General features: G+C 47.2%; 1 protein-coding gene across 13 annotated transcripts; it reads left to right on the forward strand.

The window, feature by feature from the left end:
* Positions 1-364: 364 nt before the first annotated feature.
* On the forward strand, positions 365-23,510 carry EXOC7 (exocyst complex component 7). Of its 13 annotated transcripts, none has more exons than XM_075720250.1 (22): positions 365-455; positions 1,251-1,316; positions 2,413-2,597; positions 3,282-3,387; positions 3,923-4,145; positions 5,425-5,592; positions 6,653-6,664; positions 11,656-11,748; positions 12,741-12,809; positions 14,161-14,306; positions 14,632-14,784; positions 15,486-15,584; positions 16,202-16,264; positions 16,588-16,654; positions 19,081-19,119; positions 20,174-20,239; positions 20,968-21,088; positions 21,515-21,610; positions 21,900-21,963; positions 22,503-22,544; positions 22,726-22,859; positions 23,271-23,510. In XM_075720250.1, exons 1-22 carry the CDS (start codon positions 396-398, stop codon positions 23,371-23,373), a joined length of 2,175 nt encoding a protein of 724 aa, XP_075576365.1. In that variant the 5' UTR covers positions 365-395; the 3' UTR covers positions 23,374-23,510. The 13 variants fall into 13 exon arrangements, with proteins under 13 accessions (XP_075576365.1, XP_075576368.1, XP_075576364.1 ...); XM_075720253.1 differs by having other exon boundaries at positions 5,425-5,588; positions 6,637-6,664; positions 11,656-11,746; positions 12,724-12,809; XM_075720249.1 differs by lacking the exon at positions 6,653-6,664.
* The last annotated feature ends 1,360 nt before the right edge of the window (positions 23,511-24,870 follow it).

Raw genomic sequence — 24,870 nt, forward strand, 5'->3', positions numbered from 1 at the left:
GGCTCGGCCAGGCCGTAGTGGGGATGGCGGGCTTGGGCAGCCAGGCCTGCCCTGACAGAAAGGGGATGCCACACCGGGACCCGCCACACCGGGACCCGCCACACCACTTCCAACATGGCGGCGCAGCCTGCCCGCCGCTCCCAAACTGGCCGTTACGACGGGCAGTGCGCATGCGCCTCCGCGCACCGGGGATAACTGCGCATGCGCATGCGCGGCCCGTGCCAGTGCGGCCCCTGCCTAAATGGCGGCCACTCTCCAGATGGCGGCCGGTCTGGCTGCGCGTGCTCAGTGTGTCTCGCCGCTCCCAAGATGGCGCCGCGGCAGTGACGGGGGCGGAAGCGGGTGTCTGCGGTGGGACCGAACGGCGGAGCGCGGCCCCGGCGCCCTGCGGCAGGATGATCCCCACCGAGGAGGTGTCGGCCCGCAGGAGGGAGATCGAGGGCAAGCTCAAGCAGGTGCGACTGGGCTGGGGACTTGCTGGGGGCCCTGCCGGGACCTGGGCCCGGGCCCGCGCCCGCAGCCCCAGCGCGTTGCCTAGGAGACGGGGCTGGGAGCTGGCTTGGAGGTTCCCACCGGGCCTGGGAGCGTCCCGGGACCCCCTAAGGGTCTGGTCACCCCGCTCCGGGCCTGGCAGCATCACCAGGTCCCCTTCAGGGCCTAGGGCCCTGGTTTTCAGGGTAAAGGGGTATCTCTGCCCCCCCTCTTAGTGCCTGGTAGCTTCTGGGGGCTCTCCTTTCAGGTCTTCAGGTCCAGCCTGTGAGGCCAGCCCTTGCAGGCTGCTATGCCCCCCCTATCTCTGGGCTTCGGTGACTTGAAAACAGCCCTTGGTGGCTGCTTTGCATTGGCCACTTGAGTTCACGGCTGTGTGTGGCATTTGGACGGTGCCTGTGCAACACCTGTGTTGTGCTCTGGCAGGGAAATGTGTGGTCTGAGTCAGGGTGCCTCTGTGGTAAAGGGGTTAATTTTATATTGTGCTGTGACTTCAGTGTGCTAAGGTTTGTGGACTCATAGTATTGAAGGGAAACGAGTAATCCATAAAGACCTCGCTCACTATGTTATGTGTCTCTCACCTTGGGTCAATTGCCCTGATTTCTATTAAGAGGTGTCATATTAGAATGTGGGCTTGGCATCAGACCTAATGTGGTTTGCTGCAATGTTTACCAGGACTTGTAAAAACCTACATGTAACGTTTAGTGACTTAAATGCTTAGTGTTCAGAATTGAAGACTTATTTTTTCATCCTACTGACAGGAAGAAGAAACTCTGTCCTTTATCAAAGAGAGCCTTGAGAAGAGTGACCAGCTTACAAAGAACATGGTAAGGAGGTCCTTGAAGTTCAGCCCTAATGTTGGGCCTGGGTTTATTTTTTCTTAGGAGAATCCGTTTTCAAGGCTGTCCTTGTACCCATCTGAGGAGTGCAGAGTAATGAATTGCTTGCTCTGCATCTATGTCTTACACTTCAGTGGCTGGGCAAAGGAGAAAACTGATGAATGTTTCAATCCTCAACTTCTCTCCTGGGGAGATGAGGTCTCAAATGAGCTGTTGGGCTCATCTCTTTACAGTCTGTCCTCTCTCTAGGGAAGAGGTGTTAATAGAGCCCAGACTAGTTTGTGCAACAGCATCATGTTGTTACTTCATAAAGTCAGGTCTCATTTGGAGTTTTATTTTGGGGGTGTTCTGTTTAAGAGGTAGAAAGTAATTATTGTGCTCTAATTGCTCATAAGCCCTCAGCTAGTATACTTTGTCCAGTTTTGTGCTCAGTGCTTTCAGAAAGTCATAGAGATGCTGCTAGAGAAGTGTGGAAAACACAACATAGGAGTCAATCTTGAAAGAATTATATTTTGGCCTAGAAAAGATGACATTAAGGCACCCTTTTTGAGCTTACTAAGGTTTTTCACCTTTCAGAAGCAATTCACAGTCCCTTTTAAAAACCAAATGTCATCATAGGATGGAAAAGAAGGTTCTCACTATACTGGTTCTGTGCCTTCATGTTGTGCATCTCATGTTTGGGTCTTAGTGGTATGGAGCAAAGTGGCTGCTGGTTTATGCTTTTGTTGCTCTTTTTACCTAGGGCACCTCCAGGCAGTTCCTGTGGATTTGTTTTCTGCTGTCAAATAAAATTTTGCTCCTCCTGAGTACTGTCTTGGAACATTACCTTCACACTTTACAAACATTTAATTCAAGATTGGCCCATCTCTGTATGGCAGGTGGTCTGTTTTGTGATTGTTAACAGAAATTGGGACATAGAGGGATTAAACAGCCCACATAAGGAGCCATGGCAAATTAGTAGCAGAGCCCAAAAAGAGAAGCTGGGACCTGAAGGTCCTTGATTGCCCTGGTCCAACTACTGCCCTACTGCATGGATCCATGTGGAAGGATGTCCTCAGCGCTCTGTTTCTCTCTTGGTGTGTAGGTTTCTATCCTGTCCTCCTTTGAAAGTCGTTTGATGAAGCTGGAGAACTCCATCATCCCTGTCCACAAACAGACAGAGAACCTGCAGCGCTTGCAGGAGAATGTGGAGAAGACCCTGTCCTGCTTGGATCACGTCATCAGTTACTACCATGTGGCTAAGGACACGGAGAAGATCATAAAGGAAGGGTGAGTTGAGCAGCTAGATCTTCCTGGGGAGCTTCATCCTATTGAACTTTTGGGATAGAGGTAGGAGAGCTGACCCCCCACACATCATAATTTCCTTGTACCCTTCCCACACTCTTTCCCCTCCATCAGTCCACAGTAAAGCTGTCTGACTTGACCTTTAGCAATCCCCAGAGGGCAAAGTCTGCTCAGACTCTGCACTGGTGTCTCTTTCAGGTTTTGCAGACATGCTGCCGTATTAATCTCATGAGCATTGGTGGCTTCTCTTCTTTCCTCCGCTCTTTTCCCAAAGGTTCTTCCTGCCCTGTTGATGTTTTTGCTTCAGCCAGGATGAATCAGGACTGTTCTGGAGCCTGCTTCCAGTCTCTGGAAGTGTTGTGATGGCCCTTCTCTGGGGTGGGATGTGCAGCTTCCTCTTCCTTCCCATCAGGGCATGATTGGTAGAGGAAGGCAAGGCTGAGAGTTGTGTGCTGCTCAATCATCAATACTTCTGCACTTGCTGCATGGATTGGGTATTCTGCTGTGGCATTGACTGGAGGCAAAAGGGAATCCCATGATCTCCTAGTTGAAGAAAAGGAATTTAAATTTTCCTTGTTATTTTTATCCTGAGTTTGGTCTGGTGCTTTCTTGGTATCTTCTTTCTTTGCTTCTTGGGGCACTGCTTTTTATTTTTGGTTTTATTTTCAGCCCCACTGGAAGGCTGGAGGAATACTTGAATTGCATGGACAAAATCCAGAAGGCAGTGGAATACTTCCAGGATAACAATCCAGACAGCCCGGAGCTGAACCGTGTGGTAGGTCATGGATCTGGAACCTGGCATCGGTGAGAGAGGGACAGACGTAGCCCTGCTGCTTGCCCTCTTGCTGTGAGAGTCTGACAGGCCTGCTGCCTGGTGAAGAAGGTGTTTGGGCATAGCTGAAGAAACGATTGTTTTGGCTTCTATTTAAGTCTGCACTCGGCAGCATTTCTGCTTGTGGCGTTTTGCGCACTCTGTGCATTGTTCCAGTAGGACTTCTGAAAGCATATCTTGCATGTGTGGTGGAGTTGATTGAACCTCCTCCTGAGTAGCTCTTGTCAGTCCTTCAACTCCTTGAGCAGAATGGGAGATCTATTTAAATCCCACTTGAAGACTGAGCAACTCCCAAGCATTTTTTTATTTAATTGGCTTTAAAAGTCTCTTAGTTAGAGGCGTTGTTGGAGTTTGAAGCATGCAGTACTTGACAGTGGTTAGAAACGCTGCAGAAAGTACGTTCTTATGCAGAAATACTTGTGAGTGGCTTATTACAGAAGCCCTGTGCTGCTTCTGTCCTTCTTCTGTTTTGTGCCAGAAATCCCTCTTTGAGAGGGGCAAGGAATCCCTGGAATCAGAGTTCCGCAGCTTGATGACACGACACACCAAGCCAGTCCCACCCATTCTCATCCTGGACCTGATCAGCGGGGACGATGAAATGGAGACGCAAGAGGAGATGTCTCTGGAGCACCTCCCGGAGAGTGTCCTGCATGATATCATCCGCATTTCTGGCTGGCTGGTGGAAAATGGCAGGAATCAAGGTTGGTAGTGTTGCATGTTGTTCTCTTGTAGTTCTGTATCAGGTGAGTGCACTCCAACTACTTACCACACGTGGTTGAGACCAAAAGCAGGTATTGAGGATCGTGTGCAGCACTGCACAGCTTGGCTTGTAGGTCGCACACCTTCAGCCATGAAGCCTCTGCTCAGGTGCTGCTATGGCTAACAAACCATGAGTCACACTGCTGTTGGTAGCTAGCAGCACTAGCAGAACTAGCAGAACTAGTGACTACCTTAGTGGCACCTTTTAGGTGAGTATCAGTCTCCTTTCAATCACCTTAAGATTCTGCTTTTTGGTTTTTTTACAGCATTTGTAGTGGGACTGAAGTGATGGTTTGTCAGTTGAACAGAATGATCTGGTGGATATGATGATAGAAAGAGCTGTGTAAATAAAAGCACAAATTATCTTAATGCATAGTCTGTCCTATATCAGAAATCCATTTAATTTGCATCTGTAATGCCTTCTGATGGAGCTGCAACTATTTAGTACTCAGGTATTATAAATGTGCAAGACACTGGTCGCTTATTCCCATTTGGGAACTATTTATGAACAGAACTTGTTGTATTAAATGTGACCAAGGGTGGGGAGAAAGCAGCACAGAAGATTTACTTCAGTCAGTACATGTCTCTTCTTTCCTGTTTTGCAGCATCAAAATCTGCCTACAGCTTTATATGCCTTTATTAACTCTTCCTTTGTGGACTTGTTACAGGAACCCTGTACTTTCACATACATATAGATACTAGAATCACCCCCCACCTCAATGATTTACTTCTGAGTGGGGATTACTGTGCTTACCGAATATGATGAACATCTTTAAAAGCTTCTTAAGAATTTTTCCATGATCAAAGGTGACTCAAGCATATATAGCATATTTTTTTAGTCAGTTTTTATTCTGCTTGCAAATGATGAACACCTCATTTAGTTCCTGAGTGCCCTGAATCCTGAGAAGTGTGTCGAGTCTCTCATGCTAGAAACTGAGCACTTGAATTGACGATGTCTTGCACAAATGTCTCCTGTCAGTTCCGCAACTGATGTGCTCTTAGTTGTGTGTGGTGGGAGGGCTGGAATGAATACTGCAGGAGAAGAAAAAAGAAGTTTTTGGAGAAAATAGGAGAGGCTCTGGGAGGGAAGAACACTTTCTTGGGGTCCCACATCAATGCTACTAAGTCCCGTTAGGGGCACAGAGTGTTTCAGGAAAGATTTGTTTTACCATATAGTATTCCCTGTTTGCTTATAATCTTGTTTCTACCTTGTCTCCTTAGATTTCATGACTGTTTACTTCCAAATTCGCTCTGTCCAGCTCGACCGCTCCATCAAGGGGCTGAAAGACCATTTCCGTAAGAACAGCTCCTCCACTGGGGTGCCATATTCCCCTGCCATTCAGAACAAAAGGAAGGACACCCCCACCAAAAAGCCAATCAAGAGACCGGGTGAGTCCCTGAAGGGGGGATCACTGTACTGTGTATCCTCTTGCCTGGGGATTGAACGCATATCTGCTGTCCTTCTCACTGCTGAGGTAGCCTCTGTTTCTAAAATGTGCTTTTAGGACAGGAGCAGGGGTGAGATTTTGGAGATAAGCACCTCTTCTCTGCCCTGGATTCAGCATTGAGATTACAGACATTTTCTGTCTCTGTTAAGTCATCAGGTCTGTTCTCTGGGCAATATAAAGGGAGGAGAGGGGTCCTGTGTATGGGGAGAGAAAAGGCCATTGCCTTAACAAAGGAGATAAATAAAAAGAGACCTGAGTGGACTATAAAATGATATGATCTGAGAACACCTGTCCTCAGCTTTGGAATACGGAATATAGGCTGTGCCACAGCAAAATAGAAAACTCAGATCTGATAAAACACATCACTTGAATCATTAGCTATGAATAAATTATTATTGTGCTAGGAAACCAAGAACTCATCAGGAGTTGAGATGGGGACTTAGGTAGGTGCCTACAGAAATGAGATCCAAAGTTGCTTGAATTTTGGAAGGGCTGTTAAAGCTTTAGCCTCGGCCTGTCTTTGGAAGAGCTATGAATGTGGCTGGTGGGTTATTCCACCTCTCCCCATAATGGAGTTTTGCTGCACTTTCTGCAGCTGGTCAGGCCCGTCACTCCACTGTACCAGAGTGCAGATCTGGAGTTCCCGTCTCTGAAATGTGCCATCTAGTGGGAGCATGGCCAGAAGGAGGGCCAGCAAAAGCTAGAATGTATGTCCCACGGCAGCACAGTGATGTTGTCCCTCTGTGTGTCACAGCACCCTGTTGTCTCCTCTGTAATAGTGATGAAAGTCAGAAAAGTTCATATTTCTGTGGGTTTACCTGGCCAATACTCTCCCACCCTAATATTTTTTTCCTGTGTTGTCCGAATACTCTTACTGGGTTCAGGAAAATAATAAGAAATGTGGATAGGGACTGGGAATGGATGGGATGGGGAAAGGGAGAATAAGAAATACCCATTTTAATTATGTTGTGTTTATTTTTATAATCCTGATGTGAATGCAGTCCTCATCCCAGGTAATGTGTATCTATGTGTGCGTGTGCTGGCCCTGGTGCTCGCTCTCTTCACTTCTGTGTGTGGAGAGGCTTTGCTGGGCCTCTTCTTGCTAAAGCAGAGGGTGTGCCTGGGATATTTGGAGAGGGAGGGCTGCCTGGGGAAGGCTGTGACATCCAGAGATCACACCTCTGGTCTTTTAAAATCATTCTGCCATTGCTGCTGTGCCCTGGAGCTGTTCCTGAAAGCTGATGTGCGAGTTGCAGTTGGTGAATGCAGTCAGTCTGTGAACTTCAGTGGATTTTCCCCTGTCAGCAGAGAACCACAAAACAAGGGGATGTCCCACCCCACACTTGGCTTTCTTCTGGAGTTTGGCAGGTAGCTATTTGCATAAGAATTTGCCCTCAGTGTTGGAAGACCTGTAGAGGACAATATCCTCCTGCTAAGGAGAACTAGCTGTGCTGCAGATGGCAGAAAAACAATGTTTAAAATTGCTTCTAAGCATGATGGCAGTCATTTGTGTTTGGCTCCTGAACAGTGGCTCCTGCCCAACAGCATGATTACAATAGGTAAAAATTATTTTTGTGTGGTTCAGTAGCTCACTACTAGAAAGATGCCAGATGGGGATCTGTAGTTGAACCATGGGGAACTCAGGTTGCGGATGCTTCAGATTTGGTCCACAGTTCTCAGTTATCACCTGATACTGAAAAGATCCCTAGGTTTTGACTGCTGTGAAGTCAGCATGGTCAGCAAACATTTCTGAGCAGCCTGCCAAATGGTAACATCTACCCTGTGCTCTAGGTAAATAGAGATAGAGGAGCATTTTTTTTTTTCATGGACAGATTAAAAAAAAACACTAGGATTTTTTTTAAAGAGTCTCAGATCTTGGATGCTCACATAGAGAGTACGGAAAAGAGCCCACACATTTGAGAGCACAAGCATTTGTTCCCTACAAACAGGGCTCCTCCAAAATGGATGCATTTGGGCATCCAAAATTACTTGTCATGATGAGTGTCTCAGCTGTAGATTTGCCAGGAGACTTTCATGTCTTTTTGCCCAGTTTAATTGGAGCTTGTGAGATGGGCCAGGTAGAAGGCACAGAGCATGGTCTGAATGCACTTACAGAGCTGACAGTGTATGAAGGAAAGAGTGTTTCAAATGATCTATTGGGGTATTGTTAATCTCAAGGAAAAATAGTGGCTAATTCGACTCCAGTCTTCTGTGAACAAAGACAGAGAACCAGACTGTAGCTCTTGAAGGACAGGGGTGGTTAAACCTCGTACACGAGCCATCTCTTATGGCTACTAAATTGTACTTAAGTGAAATTAAAAATGGAGGAAAAAATAGTCTTTGAGCAGAGATTCACTGTTTTTTCTGCAGTTCCATCAGCTTTCAAGGACAGCTCTTGAGGCAGAGGTCTTACACCCTCTTCAAACTGGCACAGCGGCCCTCTTCATAGCAATATTCATCTGGTGGTGTTTGATTCCGCTGGTTTTAGCCTTTGTTCAATTATGGACAAAGAAATTTTTTTGTGTGCTATTGCTTCAGTAAGTAAAGTCAATTCTGCCAATTTGGGTTTCAGACAAGGGGGTTTTCTCATGATTCCTTGGTCCTTAAGAAAGAATATCCCAGTGCACACCCCAATGCACACTTTAACCTGTTGCAAGGGATAAATAACAAACTAAATCTGATGTGCTATAACTTGTTTACTTACAAAGTAAAGCGCAAGAGAGGCTATAACTAAAGGGAAGGTGAGGTATTAGGGACAGGGTAATGAGGCAGAGACCCCGCCTCTCCCCCAGGTATTATGTTGGATTCTGGAGAACATGCTCCATATCCATGTGTTGTTTCGGAGGGTCTTCATCTCTCTGTTACTGTTTTATTTGTTGGTGTACCCTGTACTGTCTCCTCTTGTTACAGCATGCAGTTGAAAATCTGACTGCTGGAGATGCTTCTAAAGCAGAGTTGTCTCTTAAATGAAACTTGCCAAGTCAAGTTGAACTGATGAAGCAATCTGGGCTTTTTTATTTTTTTAGTAGTTTGCTGTTTGAAGTGTCAGCAGTCTGTCTCAGAGGGCAAGTGTATTCAGATTCCCAAATCATCCTACTGCAAACATATGTATGTAAAATATCACTTCTTTGTGATGCCTGTAGACCCAGTGCTCTTTTGTTGTCTTGAGACTAGCACGTAGCTCAGAAGCTCTGCATTGCCAGGGAAGGATAGGGCCAGAAGATACTGGTAGGGGCACCCAGCCTGGCTGCCTACAAGCAAAAGCCAGAGAGCTTTAGCCAGTTTTATACAGACTCCTGCAGCTGGTGCTTAAGAAAAGAGGATGTGTTGCCCTTCTGCTTGGTTAGAAATCTGGCTAATGGAAGAGAGAAACTGGAGAACAATGTGCAATTGGAAAACTGTGCCTCATGTATGCCCAAAAGCCACTTTATTTAACAATTGGGCCACAGGAGCACAAGTTTCAGGTGTCTTTTGACTTTTGGGGGTTTTGGGGGCTCTTTTCAAGCTATAGGGGAGCCCTTTTCCAGTTTACTTAATGCTCCAGTTTACCTAGTGGGGAGGTGCTACCCGAAGGCAGGCTGTGGAGTCTTTGTGTGGTAGAATAAAAAGCCTGTTCCTGCTTCCCGCTTCCCATATTGATCACTGCCTAGCTTGAATGTGATGTTTTCATTAGTAGCTGAAACAAAGTCCCATTTGGTTTGCAAGCTGCCTAATAGGGGAAAACAATTGTGGAACAAAAGCATTTGGCTTCCACTAGAATCCATTGAAGCCTAATTACAATGCTAAGTAAGAGGGATACAGCAGCACTGAAGTGATGCCCATGAACACTGAACACTCGGTGTGTGTCAGCGTAAACACAGGTAATGGTGCTTATGCAAATAAAATGCAGCAGAGGCGTTTCAGCTCTCACTTGAGGAAAAAAAACTGTCAGGGGTAGGCTGCAGAGACTTGCACTGCATACCTGTGAAGTGAGATTCTATTGACAGCAGCAGCAGTTGTACTGTCTGCTTGGTTTTCACACCAATTTACCCTCTTTTATTCTTTTGTTTTTCCCCTCCCCCTGGATGCTTGAAAGTGGGAAAGATGAAAGAACTGGTAGAAGAACAGTACCTGGGTTGAGCTGCTCTGCATCAGCTGGGCCATGGTAACAGCAGTAAGAAAGAGCTTAGTGCATATCTCCAGAGCTTGCTACAGCCCTGCTTGCTCAAAGGAACTTGCTGTTGTGCCCAAGCTCTTAAGGTTTCTGAAAGTAGCTAAGAATAAAGTGAGTGTTGGGTGTGAAGAGGATCGGGAAGCTTGGAAGAAGAGGCATATCCCTCTCATTGGATCATATGGCAGAAGCTAGGAGAAAATGCATCAGCGCAGCAGGGTTTTAAGTCTTCCCACCTCCCTGGTGTGGGTCTAGAGGGGAGAAGTTTCCTGGTAGAAGAATGCATTTTATGGATATGATCTCTTTTTTTTTTTCTTTACTAAGTGGTTGAGAACACTCTGAACTGGTAGAAGAAAAATGTTACCAGTGAAACATTATGCTTTAGGGACCATGTTCTGTTGTTTAGTAAGTGCACCAGGTTAAGGCAGCTTGGTAATTCGGTGGGAACTTCTCTCTCCTGTTCTACCCCATTAGAGATGCACTGTCGGGGGGACTGGAAGTGTCCTTCCCCCTGCCGTATATCCCTTTACGGGATGAAGCTGTCCTGCACCCCAGGATGCTGTTCTGCAGCAGTGTATACTTGGGCTTCCCCTCAGGATAGCAGTCCTCAGCATTTGGACAGCCAGCGTTCATTTCCAGGCTGCACTGTGGCTTACAGTTACTGGTGGAAGTAGGGATCTTCTGCATGTTTGAAGTATTTATTACTTTAAAGCGGAAGAACAATTCTTAATTTTGGCAGCAGCATTTTTATTTCTTGGATCCTTCTTCATTTACTCAGCCCAGTTCTGTTTCATCTGGGTCTCCTATAGAAACTCCTTCTACCTTCCCAAAACTTTCTGTTCCCTGTTGTGCAGGCAACAGCAAAGCTCTGCTGTGAGAGGGTGTCCATGTGCTTGTGATAATTGTAGCTTGTTGCATGACGACTAACCTTTTAATGTGGAAACAGTGCTTAGTCTTCAGTTGTCACATTAATGCTTTGTTTTGTGCTTTTGAGCTGTATATCCAGCATTGGCTTTTGTTCAGTTCTGTCTGTTTTTTGTGTGTGTTAAGTATAAATCTTTTAACCCAGTGTTATTTTTTTTTCCATGGTTTTAATTGATTTGCAGTTCCTTAGAAGAGAAGTGTCTTGGGGATTAGGGTGACTTAATGCGAGTTAGACATGGGTGGGCAGCATCCATTATTCTATGATTCCTGTGATGGGAATTGCTGCTGCAATTGGTCTCTTGAGCCCAGAGGTTGTCACCCTTTTATCGCTTCCTGTAATGCCAGAGATCATTCCTTGTCTTGGCTGTGGGGCTCCTGATGGGTCTATATTGAGCATGCTCAGAAAATACCCCTCGGAAAGGCACCTCTTTCTGCAGCTCTAACCAAGTGGCTGCAATTGTGGCTGTGGGGAGCAGGCAATGTGTTGCCGGACAGGAATTGCCTGTACTGCAAAGCCCTGCTTCCATAGCTGAGGAAAAGCAACAAACTTTGTATGCTTGGATGCAGAGTACCGGCTTAAATAAACTCATTACAGGGAAGGGTCCTTCGTTGCTTCCCTTCTCTGATTGTGTTTTCTCACCCAGCCATACTACCTCACCAAACTGATTTGAGCACTCCCTGATTCTGTAACCCTGGCTGGAATTCATGCCCCCACCCTCAAAGAAGGGAAACAGTCTGGAAATGCCATTGTATCTGCACACTTGGACATCAGTTTGGGTTTCACGTTCCTGTACTGAGCATGCTCATTGGTGCCCAGCATCCTCTTGCTGGGCCCAGGTGACTTGCTGGTGGAGGGCTGGTGTTCTGGGTTTGTTTTCTTTCACTCATTTTCTAGGTCTTCTTGTCTCTTCTCTCTGGCTCTGGTGACAGGCACGATCCGGAAGGCTCAGAACCTTCTGAAACAGTACTCTCAGCATGGTCTAGATGGGAAAAAGGGGGCCTCTAACCTCATTCCTATGGAAGGTAATCACAGCTCTAGCTACTTCACCCTTGACTTTCTCTGTGTATCAGCCTTGCTTTTCCAGGTGGGACTTCCATTAGCCTTGTGCTTGGTGGACAGTATTGGATAGATACAGCTGTCCTTGGGGAACTAAGGAGATCCTGGAGGGCCAAGTTATTTTTCTGAAGTTAGTGTCTGAATTTCAAAGTCTCCATAAACATGAGTACAGCTGGAGAGGAATGTTACCTTAAAGCAGTTGACCCACCATAGCCACCTGGCTAATGGAAGCTCTGCTCTGATGACATCTGCTTGTGGTGTTTCTGTTCTCTTTTTTCTTTTTGCCTGGACTTTGAGAAATTCAGTTTCCTAGTGACCTTTCCAAACCTGATGCTGAAGTGTCAGACCACACCTAGCTCAGCGCATCATGCCTGTACATCTTCTCTGTGGAGACCTATCTAAATGGTCGCCTTCCATATTCTGATCTCCTCTGCTCATAGAGGTTGTACCAGATAAGGGAGGTCACTTGCCTCAAAGCATCTGTACGAGCTTTCTGCCTCCTGCTGCGTATGCATCCAAAGTAGATCTCTTCAGCGCCTACATTGTAGTCTACTAAATCCCAGATGGTGACTAACATCACTCATTTTGGGGGAAAAAAATTCTCTTGCTGAGCAGGAGATGGGCTTTGAGTTTGGATTTGTAATGGTTATGGATACAAATTGGACTTCTGGTGCCTGCTGTCCCATTCAGAACTTATGGCAGGAGGTTGAAGGGACTCCTGTGGCCCAACAAATGACTTAAACTCACACTTCTCATCAGGTTTCAAAGGGTTGCTACCGCTACATAGCCCAACAAAGGGATTTGGTCAGATAGCATTCCTGGGACTGTGTAGGGAAAAAAGTGTCCATCAGATCAAATAAGCCAAGTGTGAAGCGGCTTCCAGCCAGTGTGAGCCTCCATGCTGTAACCACCCTGGATAAATTGCGCCTTCTGTTTGTGCCGGCTGACATCTCACTAGGTCATGAGCATGATTTACGAGTTAAACACCTTTCCGATACCCTGAGCGACAAGCATGGGCCGGCTGCTGGTAAGTACCATGTTGTCACTTCATAACAAGCTGGCTAACATCTCTTCTTTTCAGCATGTTTCACAGTAGTTTTGTAGCCAGTGGCTGTTCATCTACATGGGCAGTCCTGGAGCATGGGCCTTCTCTGGCTAAGAAGCTCTGGCTCTTCTCAGTAGAATTCACTCCTACTAATTGTGCACACCCCAAGCCCTCAAACAGGGAACCCCAACTTTGTCCAACCAAAGACTGGTGGCCACCATGCTGAGGGGCACTTTCCTATAGGTAGCTACTGGCTTATTCAGTGCTGAAGAGAAGCAAACAGGAAAGGGCTCACGTGCAGCGTGCAGTACAGTGGGCCGCTCTCCACCGTAAGCAGTCTGTAAAACCACATCATGTTTGTGTGTCCCCTGCTGACCTTAACTTTTAAAAAGATCAACCTGAGGGACCTGTCAGTGTAAGGAAGAATTGGTTCTTTCTCCATCCAAAGTTGCAGATGTTGCTGGGAGGAGAAAAGCGGCGACAGCAGCCCATAGCTTAGAGAAGGCCTCTCTGTGTAATCTTGCTGTCTTGTTGTGGTTATTACAGGGGTCTGAGTAATGGTGTGAGTCCATCTGTGTCTGTCCTGCTGACACATCCAGCTAGTGGTTGGCATGAGTTGGTGCAGGCCCTTGTATCATATCGGTACTTCTCATGCCTACCATGTAGGTTCTTTGATGGATCTTTGTCTGAGACATTTGTATGCTAGGACTTGAATATTTGCATTTGTATGCAGCATTGTGTGGCAGATAGCTCACCTAGCTGTGCTGATATTCCTGCTTCATAGGATTTAAATGTTCATCTGCCTGTTTTTTATCTTCTGTTTCTGCCTGTGGGAAGAGGCTGCCTTCCAGGACAGCCTTGATTTCCCAGAAATGTTGATGCAAAATGGCAGTTCTTCATCTGCATGACTGATGTAGATAAGGAATTCTAAAAATACAAGCAGAGATGTTGAATAATTCACCTCAGACCTTCCTGAGTTTAGTACTCTGTGTTCAAGCCCTTGATTAAATTTAGTCTGTATCCCAGAAGAGCTCCAAACTTGCCTTTTGTCATGAGGCCAGAAAGAGCTGGTGTCCCGATGTGCCTGTTCCCTGAACTGCAGATGACTTTACATGCCTCCTGCAGGGTATGCGTAGCTTCCCATGCACAAACCCAGGGGGCAGGTTTGGTGAGAAGATGACTCTTGTTCTTACACAAAATGGGTGCAAAGCCAGAACCGCCTTTTCCAGAAGAACCTTGTGCTCCTTCTGTAAACCAAGGCCTTGGAGTGAGCAGAGCCACTGGAAGCTCGGTGCGAATTTTGTTCTCTCTGAAAGCCATCTTGCCCTTACAGGGAGGGATGACGTCTTCGACATCGAGATTGATGCGTACATTCACTGCGTTAGTGCCTTTGTCAAACTGGCCCAGAGTGAATACCAGCTCCTGACCGAAATTGTCCCAGAGCACCACCAGAAGAAGACCTTTGATTCTCTCATCCAGGTCAGTTGAGCCTCTCTGCTTGGCTTCTCTTGTAAAGGATACAAACAAAGTCTTTTTCCCTTTGTCTTCATTGTGAGGAAGTGGATTCTACCACCTGCTGTGGGTGCCCAAGAGTACCACCGCTGCTAGGGTTGTCCTCCAGGACCTGTTTAGGGAACTGGGGCCTGCACAGACCCTGGAGAACATGTGCTCAGAGTCGCTTACTGGTACTGCAAATGACCCATCAGCTAAATTGGCCTTCTTAACGGGTATCCTACATTAAGCCCCTTGTGCTGCCTGGGCAAAAGTCATGCTGCTTCCTTCTGACTCTCTGGCTTTGTTGCAGGAGTCATTAGACAACTTGATCATGGAGGGGGATAACATTGTCTCAGCTGCCCGGAAGGCCATCATCCGACATGACTATTCAGCTGTGCTCACAATCTTCCCCATCCTTAAGCATCTTAAGCAGATGAAGCCAGAATTTGATCAGGTCTTGCAGGTAAGTGTGATGGGATTGGAGAGGGTCCTGTAGCTTGGGTTGTCTGAAGAACTTTTTGAAAGGTATTATCACAGTGGCTTTGAACAGAGCCATGCTGCTTCTGTTCTCCAGCATGGACTAGAAGTGACACAAATGCAGCTTGCTCCTTTCTGTGATGATGAACCAGCAACTCAGCATCTCTCAGCAGCAATTTTTTTCAGTTCAAGTTATGACCTGGTGATGGACTGTCTACATTATCCTGCTGTATACATGGCCTCTGAGGTGTTTCATCTCTGATACTGTTGAGCTTAGTTTAGGCTGTGCTCACTGACGTCTGGAAGATGGGCTGCTCTGAGGAGAGCCTGCTTGGACTGTGCCACAAGGTTCTCCAGGTATCAAATATGGCATCCAGGTTTAGCAAGGCTCCTTTCCATCTGCTTCCAGCTGGTGACTGTGATGCACCAACCTCCTGTATCAGGTACTGCGTAAGAGGAAACATGAGAGGTAGTAAGTCCTGGTCACTGTTGGGGTCACATCTTCCCTTTCTGGCTGGCAGAAGAATACAGGATTTCATGTGTTGTTGATGGTGCCGTAAATATTCTCCTGGCACACGGGGAGTTGAGAATGAGATGCTGGGGTGGGGGATTAGGGCAGGTAGGTGCTGAATGAAAGTTCAGATACTGTTTGTTTTCCTTCTCTGATCTGTTGTGGAACTATTCCAGGGAACTGCAGCAGGCACTAAGAACAAACTGCCAGGGCTGATCACTTCCATGGAGACCACTGGTGCAAAGGCACTGGAAGAGTTTGCAGACAACATCAAGGTAGGATTCTCCTCAACGTTCTCTCTGGCAAGAGAGGCTTGGAAGAGGGGTCTTCTGAGCAGAACCCCTAGTTTAGCTTTCAGCTTCCCATGAGACCACGTAGTTTCTCACTCTAAAGCAGGAGATTGCTGGATCGCTTTGGACGGTCAGCTACAAATACCAAATGCTTGGTGCTGATTTCAAATACAGGAGGCCTCTGCCTAAGACCTTAACAGGCATCCTACAGATAATTTGGTATGAGCTTCCAGGCCTCTACAGATACCAAGTCAATCTCAGAATTTAATCCTATTTAAAAGGAAAGGAAAATTGCTGACTTGAAAAGTTTTGGAGGACTCATGTTAAACTGTCCCTGTGTAAGGTGGGCTTGGTGAGTGCACTGTCTGGTAGGTGAGCTGAACATTTGATGGTCACATGCTGAACAAACCCCTGTGGTTCTGAGCTGCCGGTGCAAAGGAGCTGTGGTTTCTGAGCACCAGGAGATGGCACTGCAAGAGCCGGGTCTGAGGATGTTGAGAGAGGCTGGATAAACAAGCCTACAGCTCGCTTGCAGCAGTTGTATTGTAGATGCTTTCAATTTCCTTAGATCCTTACCTTATATCTCTCTCTTCCCTTCTTAGAATGATCCGGACAAGGAATATAACATGCCAAAAGATGGGACAGTTCACGAACTCACCAGCAATGTACGTCATGATGATTTGAACCATCCTTTGTGAAAAACAGCTTCTGAAGAGATTTTTATAAAGAGCGGTAGGGAAGTTTCTTAAGTTAAGCTGTCTTGGTATTGGAAGGACAATTAACTGGCTTCCATGGAGAGATTAGCTAGTTACCCTTGCTAAGCCACGATGTGACTGTGTGGGTAAAACGCAGGAACTCAAAGGAGTGTAGTGATTTGTTTCGTGAAGGCTTTTAAGTGTGGGGGGACAAGTGGTCCTTCATGATCCTTGATAGCAGAGCATAGGAGACGCAATGTCAGTTGCTCATAACTTCCCTCCCTTGTTTCCAGGCCATTCTTTTCCTACAGCAACTATTGGATTTCCAGGAGACGGCGGGTGCCATGCTGGCATCGCAAGGTACATACATGCATGGGGCTTGTTTGGGCATGCAGTTCCTTCCCCAACTTGTCTGAACATCTTCCCTAAAAAGATCAAACCTCAACATGCACTGTGAGCTTGTTCTCCTCCTGTCCTTCACCCTGTGGTTTGTCTTGTCCTCCGATCTGCCATGACACGTAGTTGGTTATCTGGAGAACTCCAAGAGATGCAGAGAGTTTCCCTGCTGGCCTTCCACACTTGCTCCTATCAGGTATTCTTGGGATGGTGTTTATTGCTGATGTGCTCTGTGGTATCAAGAGAGGATGCCTTAGACATTTATCTTCAAATCTGACACTGGGCTGGTCTTCTGTGTCTCTACTGGAGTAAGAGTGGTTGGTCGAACTGACTTAGCTTTAGTTAGGCTGTGCGTTGATGAATTGCTACCTTTCTCTGCCACATCCTCTGGTCAGCAGCAGCAAGAATATTCTCCTCAGCATTCTAGCCATGGTCAAGCTGGGACTCCTGAGCTATTCATGTGCCACATGCCCTAACAGAGAGACAAGTTTTGGCTCTGCTCTCCAGGATGCTAAAGAGACTAATTCCAGAAAAAAGCACACAGATCAGAAGCTGAGAGCTGCTGCCTTATGTAATGGGATGCTGCTGTGTATCAGCTAGAGCATGATTCTTGGTTCTGTGCAGAGCAGCAGCTTCCAGCTCTCTAGTGAGCCCTTGGGCTTGGCAGAGCTCATGCTTTCAAGTAGGTTCGAATAGAGCAGGCTGGAGGGGTGGAGAACTGGAGATTCAGGGGGCACAAGTGCCTCCTGTGACCTGAGGAGGCACAGGCCACTAGCTGGTCTTTGGAGAGGGTTAGGGAGCGCATGAGGAGCAGGGGAAGGGGAAAGCTCACAGCTGCCTCCAGACTTTTATCTGCAATTCCTGCTTGGAAAATTCTGCCAGTTCTAAATTAACTCAAGCTAGGATGTCTCTGCTTCTTGCCAGATCTCCTCTAGCCACTGCCTTGTGCCCTCTCCACCTGCTCAGTGTGCTCAGAGTCTTCTGGGCCTTGACTCTCTCTCCTTGGCCAGAGAGGTAGTCTGAGTCTTTTCTTGGAGAAACCAACTGTTTCCCATGTCCTTCTGTGAATGGTGATGTCAGCATTGTTGTTTCAAAGTTTTGACATGTTGTCATGAGGTAGAGATCTGTCAGAGGAGCTGATTCAAAAGGTAGCGTAGGCTTTTTTATTCTTTATATTGGTCATATAACAAAATGTGACCATATCCATGACACACAAGCTGTTTCCTTTTTAATTGTGGCTGGTTGTCCCATCAGGTATAGAGGGATCTGCTGTGTAAAGACAGCTTGAGAAAAATGCCTCATTGCAGTCTGTTCGATTACTAAAGCTTCAAGTCAGCGTAATTGTAACAGATCTGGTAACTTGGGCTGACGTGTAGTACCTCAGAACCATGCATGAGATGACCCACAATCCAGGTATTATAAACTGTGTTCTCTCTGTCTGCAGTCAGGCCTTGGGGACCATCTGCTGCCAGGTGCTCCCTGCTTTCTGCCAGTGGTGTTCTCATGCAGAAACAGCTCTGTCACTTGCTCCAAAAGCTAGGCCTGGCCCAACACCAGGCACCCATGTAGGGCAGAGCTGTTCTCATTTTGACTTACACTGGTTACTGAATGTTGGTGAAGTTGTGGTCCCTGTCCGGCTGTGGACCTGACATCACCCTAGACCAAGTATCATCAGATCAGAGGTGATAATGTCAGTGGAGTTTAAGAGGGGAGTTGCTTCTGTGAACAGAGGCATCTGCTGTGCGATGGTGACTTGCCCCTAAGGGTGCCTCTCTAATGACAGCTTCCAGTTGGTAGTTCAGGTGTGGGTGCCTGGAGTTGGGTTAGATAACTCCCATGGTGATCCCACATGGTGGGAAATACATGCAGTTTTTTCTGCAATGTTTGCCTCAAGTGGTAGCAAAAGCAAAGTTGATCAGTTAAATGCAGTGATGCCAATACCTTGCTCTTGCCCTGCAGGGACGCTAAAGTGCAGAGTGAGGGTGAGATGGCTTTGCTCATGTTCTTGGGAAGGTTACATGGGCTGTGCAGTTCATTTCAAGGACCACTAAACTGCTGCTGGCATGGGGGGAAGCTTTCCTTTGCCTTGAAAGTGGGTTTGAAGTGATTTGGAATGAGGTGTCTGGCTAGGTACAAACAATGACAATACAAACGATGTTTCTAGCAGGGGAAGGAGGTTAGACTCTGCCTTTCCTCTGTGATCTCCACTCTGTTTGTGGCCTTGGAGGGACTCCTGCCTGCTCTCCTGTGTGGCTATCTGTGGCTGCTCTGTGTTAATATCTGCTTTGTTCTCAAAGGGATGGTGGTCTCTAACCTGTCTTTTTGCACTTTGCGTTTCTTTTTCTCTCTCCTCCCTCCCCTTTCTTCTCTGCTGTGCCTAATCTTTGTAGTTCTTGGGGACACATACAATATTCCTTTAGATCCCAGAGGTAAGCAGACTTACCCACACGTACCTGTTCATATTGCCTCGGACTCTGGTGATGTATGTTAATTCTTTATCCTCCAGGAGTGGTAAATAAATTAACACATAATTGAAAAGGGAAAAAGGGGAGGGTAGGTAACTCTTGCCAGTGGGCTGGAGAGAATAGGGACGGCTTGTCACCAGAGACAATGAGGGATGCCACATGAGCTGAAACAGACTAAAGACACTCTCATGGCACTGAATCTCTTTGGCACGGGTAGCAAATTGGCCCAGCTGGTATCATGCTTTATCCCGTGTGCGCTTGGCTCCTTATTGTCCAACTCCCAGCAACAGGAGCCTCGAGGCCTTTCCCATGGGGTGCTTACGAACTCGGACCACCCGAGCTAGGCCCGGCTGCCAAACTCTCTGGTGGGGAGAGGAGGAGATAGCCACCCCACGTGTCCCGTGGGACCCATGCCCACAAGCCATTGAGGGCAGAAAGCCATTTTTTATGCATAGACACAGGAACATGTGCCAGCCCAGAGTCATTGCTTGTAAGGGCAGGCTTCCATGCTGGCGCAGTCTCTCGTACAGAGCCAAGCAGGCCCTATCAGCAGCCATGGGGATGGCTGAAACTTTCCAGAGCCCTTCTGCTTGTTTCAATTACTGTTGTGTGCCTGCTGTTAACAGCTCCAGCTCATTTGTTTTCTGATTGCCAATTTCTAGTGCTTACAAACCCTTTTCAGGTGGTGGGGGAAGGATGGGGAGGATGTGTTTAATGACTCTATTTCTGATCAAGAGGATGTCCTCTGAGTGCTAGGAAGGAAAGGATAGATTTCTGCTGGGGTGCTCAGCACTTGATGCAGATACAAGGACTGAGGGGTGCAGAGCTCTTCCACCCTCACCCTGGATAAGCCGCTGACAGTCAGCACTGAAGCGGGGAGCTAATTTCACTGTCGATGGGAGCTCTGCACTAATTCCATAGCAACAGGGACAAGGATTGTTTGAATAGGGACAGGCTGACCACACATACCCCCTTTCCCCATGGCATGTTAACTGGCCTAAGACTCTTTTCTTTTCAGAGACCAGCTCTTCAGCTAGTAGTTACAGTTCAGAGTTCAGCAGGCGGCTGCTAAGCACCTACATTTGTGAGTACTCTGCACACCTTCCCATTTCTGCCCCATCGGCTGTCCTTCACTTAGCTCATCCTTGGGTGAAGACCACAGGCTGTGTGTCTTACTCCATGTGATCTTTCCATGTTCAAGCTGGAGTCTGATGGGAGGGATGGAAATGAGTCAAACTGGGAGTTTCAGAATGTTACAGTTAGAGAGTCAAAGCGCAGTGCAGCAGCTCGCTGTGCTGCAGAGCTTTTGTCATCAGTTGCCTTGAACCATTTTCACCCAGTACTTTGTGCCTTCAACCCCACAGAGGCTCCCAGTTGCCAAAGGGGCTCTGCAGAATCTCGATCCTGCATTTAACAGTAAGATAGTGAGATGAGTTTGTGGTACTACCTTGCAATGATCTGTTACAGTGCTGATCAGGTCCGTCAGCCTGTTTGAGGTCTGGGCCTGTGTCATGGTCAGGCTGAGTCTGATCTCCCCTGCTGGTCCTGGGACTTACTCTGAACCTGTGTTGCCAGCTGCTACAAAGGCACAAGTTCACAGGGAGGTTTTGGTGACCTGCTGGGGAAAGATCTGTGTAAGGCTTGTAGAATTGTTAAGTGCACGTGGTTGTACCCTTGTCTGCACATGCAGCTGGGGCTGTGCTGTTCACTTGCTGTGGGCCCACAGCAACAGTACAGAGCGCTCGGTTTGGATTGTCAGTAATGAGAAGTTTCAGTGCAAAACTTCTTGTTCTATGTTTTTCCTTCTTTAAGGCAAAGTGCTGGGCAACCTGCAGCTTAACCTTCTTAGTAAATCCAAGGTTTATGAAGACCCAGCTTTGAGTGCCATTTTTCTGCACAACAACTACAACTACATTCTGAAATCTCTGGAGAAGTAAGTGTGTACCTGGGTAAATCTCCCTGAAGTCCAGACTGATTCTAAGCATGGTTTTGGAGCAGAGCTCTGCATTGAGTGCATTTACTTGCCAGCCTGCCTCATCTCTGCTTTTTCTTCCATTCTTGAAACTGCCCTTTTGGAAGCTTTGCGCTATTATAAATAGCACATTATGTGAGAGTGGAAGGTAAAAGCATCAGAGATGCCTTAGGTTGTAGAGAAACCTTTTATCTTGGGAGGACTGAGGACTTGGCTTTGGAAAGTAACTTGGAGGAGGTTCTGTCTCCCAGTTTGTGCATTTGAAGGTCCCTCTTATTGTAAAGGGCAGAAAAGAACTTGTTGATAGGGGCTTGAAATGTTGCCGTCCTGCTAGCAGCCCTGAGAGCAGCTGGCTCACGTGCTTCCTCGGGCTTTCTGTTCTTTCAGGTCTGAGCTGATCCAGTTGGTAGCCGTGACACAGAAGACAGCAGAGAGGTCTTACCGGGAGCTCATCGAACAGCAGATCCAGACCTACCAGCGCAGGTCAGGTGACATCCTCTGCTCTTCCCTGTTTTGTCAGTTTGAGAGGTCCTTGGGAGCCAGTGCTGCTGGAGCAGTGGGACAGATTAGCCTAAACCAGAAACTTGCCTAAAACCAAAGCCAAGTATTTTGGTTTCCAGGCGATGAATCTAACTTGGGAAGGGGTCACTGTGGAAAGTTTTGGGGTGTGTATTGTTTGGAGTGGCCTTTGGGTCATGGGTGAAGACAGAGATGTTCTCGTAAGGCATGAGTAACTCCTCTTTGCCTCTTTCCTATCTCATTTCACATGCAGCTGGCTGAAGGTGATAGATTGCATCTTGGAGAGAAACCTGCCTGTCTTTCAGCCAGGAGTGAAGGTGAGAGGATGGGCAAGGATGGCTTTGAGATGACAGAAATTGCCAGAAACATGTCCTTTGTCCTATTAAAAAATTCCCAGAAACCTTCTTTATATCTCATGCCAGTATTGCTCTGCAGAGTGAATACTGTGGCTGGGACAAGATGGAGAGCAGCACTGCCTTCTAATCTCCCCTGCCCCAGATTCATACAAGTCTTTTAATCTCTCCCTCCATTCTTATATTTTCACCTGAGCAGATGCTTCTGTTTTGGATTTGCAAAACCCTGAGACCTTCCCTTAGAAAGGGCTGGAAGCATAAAGAAGTCTATTTTTATGTCTGTTCTGGCTGAAAATTACACTTGTTAAATCTACTTCAGATGAAAGCCAATTGTGAATTTAGGGTGTGCTGCTCACTGCAGCTTTCTCTCCTCCCTGCTTTAGGAGAGGGAATTCAAGCCAAGTAGGTAGGATATTACTTAGGTTGGATGGGGAGTTGTGGGCAAACACTGATGTCGGAAATAAATTTCCGGAGAAATAAAATCCTTTCCCTCCTTGTTGCAGCTCAAGGATAAGGAGAGGCAGATGATAAAGGAGCGCTTTAAGGTAAGGAGGTGTTAGATGGCATAAGAACATCCCCTAGTTGATTGGGACAGACAGTCAGACCAAAGAGCTGCCTAAGGAGGAGACCTGTCTGTTGGTGATCAGTAATGGAGGTGAAGAATGTCAGACTCTGTATAGAGACATGATTGCAGACCAGACATTCACTGAATTTTACTTTGGACAGGGTTTTAATGATGGGCTGGAGGAGCTTTGTAAGATCCAGAAGGCCTGGGCAATCCCAGACATGGAGCAACGGGACAAAATCCGCCGGTCACAGAAAACCATTGTGAAAGAGACCTATGGTGCCTTCTTGAACAGGTGATGACCTCTTGCAACATTGTCCTCTCTTCTTTGGATTTACTGAGGAGTAAATCTTTGGAGCCTAGAGTAGCTTCAGCTGAGGTACTTTTCTACTGTCCTGTCTTTAGCTTGCACGCTAAAACAGCCCCAAGCTGAACTCTACTAATTGCAAATGTCTGCTGTCACCCCAATTCCTTGGTCAGGGTGAGTGCAGATGTTCTAGCTAGCACAAAACTCTGAACCATCCTGGGCTATTCGTGTAAAACTCAGGAGACCAGTTGTAACCAGGTCACTTGCTCCCTACAAGACACGCTGGCAGATTCAAGTGGGGTGTGCTGGAGTGGAGCTGATTTGTGACAGAGGAGGGGTCAGCAGGTCTCTTTGTTGTGTTCCAGTTGTTTGTCACCTGGGGATTGTCTTCCTTTGCAGATACGGCAATGTGCCCTTCACCAAGAACCCTGAGAAGTACATCAAATACCAGGTTGACCAGGTGGGGGAAATGATCGAGAAGCTGTTTGACACATCAGCATAAATCTCCAGCTGTTGTGTACTCCCCAGCTGCCAAGTACATGTCAGCACTCTCTCAGCAACCTTTGGGACTTCCTTCCCTTCTCCTCTGCCCCATTGTGGTGGGCAGGGTGTTATACTTGTATTTATCAGATTTATAAACCTGTGGAAACACTACCTCCTGGCTGTCTTTGCCGCCTTTTGTGGATCTGGAGCAAAGGCTGCTGTGTGGGCTCTTATGTTTGCACATCTTCAGGCCTGGGTATAAATGTTAATGCTTTGATGTGCAGCAGGCATGGTGAGTGTTTTTTAAAAAAAAAACAACAAAAAAAAAACCCCAAAACCCCCAACCCACCCAAAATCCCAATGACCCAACAAAACAACAACAACAACAACAAAAAAACCCAACCAAAAAAACTCCCACCAAAAAAAAGTACCCCCAAACCACCCCCCCCACCATATGGGTACAGCCCTTCTGTTAAGGGCAGGAGGCTGTAAGCTCCAGATGGTGCTGCCTGCTTCCCTGATGGGTTTTGGGAATCTCAGTTCTGTAGGATCCCAAAGGATTTTCACATTGTTACTCTTAACTGTTACTTAGTTCACAGTGATGGGGCGAGATGCCGATTCTGTGGTATGGTGGTGTCTGGCCGTGGTGGTCCCTGGCAGGCCTGTGGTCTAGTTATGTACAGGGGCTGTTTTACCCCAAAGTTTCATGAGCTGTCCCAGTAGCGGGTCTCTGTCCTGCGTGAGGCAATGGTAGACAGGGTGATGGCAGGCTGGAGTCATGACAGAGCAGTGAGAACTGGGGGGAGCTCCATGGCGTCCTGACTGGTTGCTGCTCCTCACTGACCTGAGGCAGAGCACGTGTAGAAGTGTTCCCATACTGATTTCTGCAGAGCACCTTCTTCCCATCCCTGTTTTTGTCTTCTGTCTTGTTAAATCTGACGCATCTCTTTCCTGCAAGCAGCCAAGTCCATTCCCTTCATTTAACCCATGGGTATCACATAAGAAGCGAGTGCTACTCTCGCACATGCCTTGGAGTGATACTGGCAGGCTTTGGTACAGGAGCTGGACTCTGCCATCTTTGCACCAAGGACTTTCAGAGCTGTGGAGCACGTATGTTGTTTCTGTGGTCTCTGGCCAGGAACCTCCTGCACCCACCTCACTCACTCCTGCTGCTTGCTCTATTGTGGGATCTTCTCCATTATTTGCCCATGGTAACACTTGAAATACAGGGTTTCCATAGAGCTGGGAGTGCTCACAATAGCTGCTACTTTGCAATTTGGAGCAAATCCATTATTAACCTGGGCCCGTGTTTACAGGAGTGAATGTATGCTGGTGTCTAATTAGCCCAGCAGTGGAAGAGCTGTTGTGTCACTGTCCAGGGGACCACAAACAGAGCACGGGGAGGTGGAGAGGGCAAGGCAGACCTTGGCGTGAAATGTGGAGTGAGAACAGATGGCAGAAAGGTGGAGAGCTGTGTTTTAACCCTTCTGCTGTTGAGCATCCACCAACCCTGCCT

Source organism: Pelecanus crispus, chromosome 12, assembly GCF_030463565.1.
Source record: "Pelecanus crispus isolate bPelCri1 chromosome 12, bPelCri1.pri, whole genome shotgun sequence".
Classification (NCBI taxonomy): domain Eukaryota; kingdom Metazoa; phylum Chordata; class Aves; order Pelecaniformes; family Pelecanidae; genus Pelecanus; species Pelecanus crispus.